Below are 4,237 nucleotides of genomic sequence, written 5' to 3' on the forward strand. Positions count from 1 at the left end.
GCACGAGCTACGCGGCACGGAGCAGCGCTGGAGGAACTGCTGGGCGGCAGCAGCGTGTCAGACCACTTACTGAGACGAAGGAGAAGCATACGTATACCTTGAGGGGTTAAGCATGCCTCACTGCAGTGCTGATTTTATAAAGCCGTGTCAGAGGTGCAGCAGAAGGTTACCTTCTTGCCACGGGGAATGTCAGCAGGCTGGCGGCATGCGTGGCAGTGGTTCCCAGGACTTCGTGGGGGAGAGTGATTGCATTGTCTCAGAAGAAATCCTAAGGGGTAGGTAAAGGGGGTTGGTAACGCCGCTGCTTCGCAAGGAGGAGGCTAAGCAGCCACAGCGCTACTCCTGATCGCAGCCCAAACATCCTCAGCACTGCCCCGCAAGCCGAGACACCTTCTGTCCATCCCTAACACTGAGAGCATCACCTTCACAGTGTGGTTGTACCGACCCTGTGGCCCCAAAGGAAAGAAAAATGAAGAGTTTAGGGGTGGGAGCCTCTGGAAGAGGGCAGGGCCCCACCTCTACACTACCGCTCCCTACAGGGTCTGATCCCCCAGGGGAGGAGGCAGGGACCTGCTCCTGGGTGGACTGGGCCAGCTGCAAGGCGCTGCAGGGCCGGGCAGCACAGGGGAAGGGGCACGGGGAGGAGAAACATCACTGAAGCAGGAGGAGAAAGGCCGGAGGTGAGCTGCGAGAGATGGCACAGGCAGCGGAGGCAGAGTCCCGGCAGTGAGAGCACCCAGTGGGGCTGGCGGGGCTCGGCAGGATGAACGCTGAGAAATGAGGCAGCACCAGCACGTGGCTTGGCTTGTGACATCGGGGCATGAGTCTAAGGCGGCAGTTGCAGCTCCTCGGGGGGCCTGGGCACACGCTCGGAAATGCAGGGATTGAGGTAACCATCTCCATCTCGGCACTGCCCCAACTCCACGCCAAGAGAGATCTGCACATCTCGCTGCTTGGGTTTCATACAGCTCCCCGCTGCCCCGTGGCCTCAGCCCATCTCTAGTCCTGCTGCTGGGTCCTCGGGAGCAAGGCCACTGCCCGCCCACCCGGCCTGCCCACGCAGCCTCTTTTCTTCCTAGGAGCACACACAGATGAGACGAACCTGGCACGAGAAACAGGCAGTCAGCAGGGGATTCTGCTGAGGGCTCCTGCAACGCCTCGCGCTGCCCCCGCTCTCTCCTCTTGTGTGGGGACCTGCTCTCGTCCCCAACCCACTGCTCCCAATCTGCTCCTCAGCACCCCACACCCCTGGGGGCGTTTGATGATCTCTGAGGGTCCCTCCCAACCCCTAACACCGTGATTCTGTGACGTGGAGGGCTGTGGTTAACGCGGGGACCCACGAGGTGCCGGCCAGGCAGAGACGTGCAAGGGGAGCAGAGGTGGCTCCTGTTCTGTTTGCAGCAGAGAAAGCTCAGAGGCGAAACTGCCAGCTCCTTCCAAGGAGAGTTCCTCCGTGACATGAAACAAGCTAAGGTTAACAGGAGAACTCAAAGCCCTACGCCTCGCTAACATCAGGGGGCACCTCCTGCTCTGCGCCTGCCAGAACTCAGCTCCTCCAGCCCTGCCTCTGCAGCACACGGGGGGCACAAGCCAAAGCGAGGAGAAGGGATTTCTTGTTCCTGTGGAAAAGGAAGGTCACGCAGAACCTGAATCACAGGACTCGTATTCCAAGGTGCAAGAAACCCCAGCTCTCAATTCCTGCTCAGGGTGCTGTGTAACAGCCCCCAGCATCTAGCTGCTTGACTGCCTTCTATCACACAGCACATTGTTTGAGAACCGCTATTACATCACTCTGCTGCCCTTCATCTCGCTCCTAAACAATGCTGATTTTTCTTCAGGAATGCTAAATAGTTTTAGAATTACACAAGTATCTCAGGCTGCTTTCGGATCCCGTTTTTAAAGGAGAAGGCTCGGTGTCAGTGCAGACCTCCTGCGGGGTTCTCCCTCCAGAGAGCAGGCAGGAGGAGCAGCCTGCATTCCCGAAAAGGGGCTGGGATAGGAAGATGGCTGACATTCAGTAACCAGCCTTTTTCTGTGTGTGTGTGTGTCTGAAAATCACTTTACTTAAGTTGTGCTACACGTACGCACTACAAGCTTTGGCCCAGACCTAAATTCCAGAGTAAGCTTCAGGGCAGTTTCTCCAGCGTGACATCCCCAGAGGCTGCCACAGCAGTAGAGAAATCCTGAGCAATTCGGGCGAGCTGGGGAGCAGTTAGTCATCTGCACAAGTCACTTGCCTAAAAGCTCAGGTTTATTTCAGGTTTTTCTTTTACCAGCTTCTTGCTCCGATTGCCCTGAGTTTGGACTGCTGGTGGATGCTCCTAACGGACAGCAACATCCAAAATACCCAAAGCAAGCGGGAAGCATCTGGAGTTCTTCCAAAGATCAATGTTAAGTCTCACAAAGCAGCCGTCTACTATCAGCAAATTTTAAATTAACGAAAAAAAACCCTCATAAATGCTGGTTGCACTGCTCTGTGAAGGAAGCTTCGCTACGGGGCCGCGCGCTGCTCTTTGTGCGGGAATCAGCAAACTCCTCTGGCTGCGCTGGAGGCATTATCGCTGAGCTGCCGAGCATCAGCTGGCTGAGGGGTTTTATTAATGAAAAACCTTAAATTGATAGCAAATCAGCTTACAGAACTGATCGAATTAGACCAAGATGTCCACAAACGATGCCAAGCTCCCCATGCCGATGCACCTCAGTCACTTGCACAAAGGGAGAGGGCAGTTCTGAAGAATTACTCCCCGTGTCACAGGAGGAGCGAATAAAGCCCCTCGTGCTGCAATGACTACGGCAACAACCAACGTTTTAAAGCCCTGAACGAGCCCATTTCAAAGCAGAACGATAAACGCCAGGGAGCTGAGCGCTCTGCTCATCCGCAGGCTAAACCTGCGTCCGCCCTCGTGCCGGCTGCCTCCCGGCTCCGCACCACGCACGCGTTAAGCGCCGAGCGGCACCGAACGCTGCCGCTTGCTCCAATTTTTAAGCTGACTTATGGGGTCTGGAGGCAGCTGAGCCTACCCGATACGGCCACCGAGTGCGGGAGCAGCAGCTGCACGGTGGGGATGGGGAGAAGTCAGAGCCGCCAGGCGATTGCACAGCGGTGGGGAAGGAGAAGGCCGGTCGGGGCGCGGAACAAAGACTGCCACTGCCATCCCCTAGTTCGGCTCACCGGCAGCACAGAACGAGCTCTAACCCGGATTGCCCGAGGGGAAAATGGGAGGGCTCACAACCCGCGCCCCGCAGGGACCCAAGAAGCCGCTACGCGGAGAGCCCCGCAGCTCCCCGTCCTCCTGGGGCCCCTCTCCCCCGCGGAAGCGAAGGGCCAGCCCCGCCGCGCTCCGAACCTCCCCCCCCCCCCCTCCCCGCCGCCTCTGGGCTCGACCCACGCCGGCGCACCGCGGGCTGCACCGGGGCGAACCGAGCCCCCCAGCACCGGGCTGCTCCAACCCGCGCCTCCGGGGGGGGCAGCGGGCCGAGCACGGGCGGCCCCCTCCGCCCCCCCCGCCGCCCCCCCGGGAGCTGCCCGGCCTCCCCCCCCGCCGCCCCCTGCCCCGCCGAGCGCCGGGGGTCCCGTCCGGCCCGGTACCTGCGGTGAGGAGCTGCATGGCGTGTGTGAAGGACGGGTCGAGGCTGTCCTTCTCGGCCATCAGCTCGGGCAGGTACTTGTTCTCGGGCTCCAGCTTCCCGCCGGCCCCGGGCAGCAGCGGGGTGGGGGCGGCGGCGGAGGAGGAGGAGGAGGAGGAGGAGGCGGCGGCGGGGCCCTGAGCGGCCGAGGCCGTGCCCGCGGCGCTGGGCGGGAGCAGCGGCGGCGGCGGCTGCGCCCCGGAGCCGGCCCCGCGGCCTCCCCCGCCCCGGGGCGGCCGCCGCGGAGGGGCTGAGCCTTGCCGGGCACCGCCGCCGCCGGGCCCCGGGCCCCGGCCCATGCGGGCGGCGGGGTCGTCGCGGCGCTGCATGGGGGGGGCGGGGCGAACCGGGCCGGGCCGGGCCGAGCGGAGCGGCGCTGCCACACCGTCCGCCGCGGCGCCACGGCCGGAAGTGAGCGGCCGGAAGTACCGCCCCCTCGGTTACCCCCCCCCAGCTCCCGCGCGACCACCCCGCGCGCCTCCGCGCCTGCGCAGGGCGCCGGCCTCGCGGCGCGCCTCCCCCCTCCCCGCACCACCCCTCACGGGGCGCGCGTGCGCAGAGAGAGGGTGGCGGGGAAAGAGCGGAGCGCGCGCATGCGCAATGCCGGGGC

The 4,237-nt window shown here is 62.7% G+C and overlaps 1 protein-coding gene across 1 annotated transcript in view; it reads right to left on the reverse strand.

Annotated features, from left to right (window-relative positions):
* The window catches only part of KHDRBS1 (KH RNA binding domain containing, signal transduction associated 1), a 22,220-nt gene extending 18,193 nt beyond the window's left edge, over window positions 1-4,027 (reverse strand). Inside the window, exon 1 of the mRNA XM_080567155.1 lies at window positions 3,590-4,027. Coding sequence (XP_080423281.1) covers window positions 3,590-3,956 — 367 coding nt within the window. The 5' untranslated portion in view covers window positions 3,957-4,027. The remainder of the gene's footprint in view (window positions 1-3,589) is intronic.
* Window positions 4,028-4,237: the final 210 nt, after the last annotated feature.

The sequence above is a fragment of the Anser brachyrhynchus genome (genome assembly GCF_964034855.1).
Source record: "Anser brachyrhynchus genome assembly, chromosome: 24".
NCBI classification, from domain to species: domain Eukaryota; kingdom Metazoa; phylum Chordata; class Aves; order Anseriformes; family Anatidae; genus Anser; species Anser brachyrhynchus.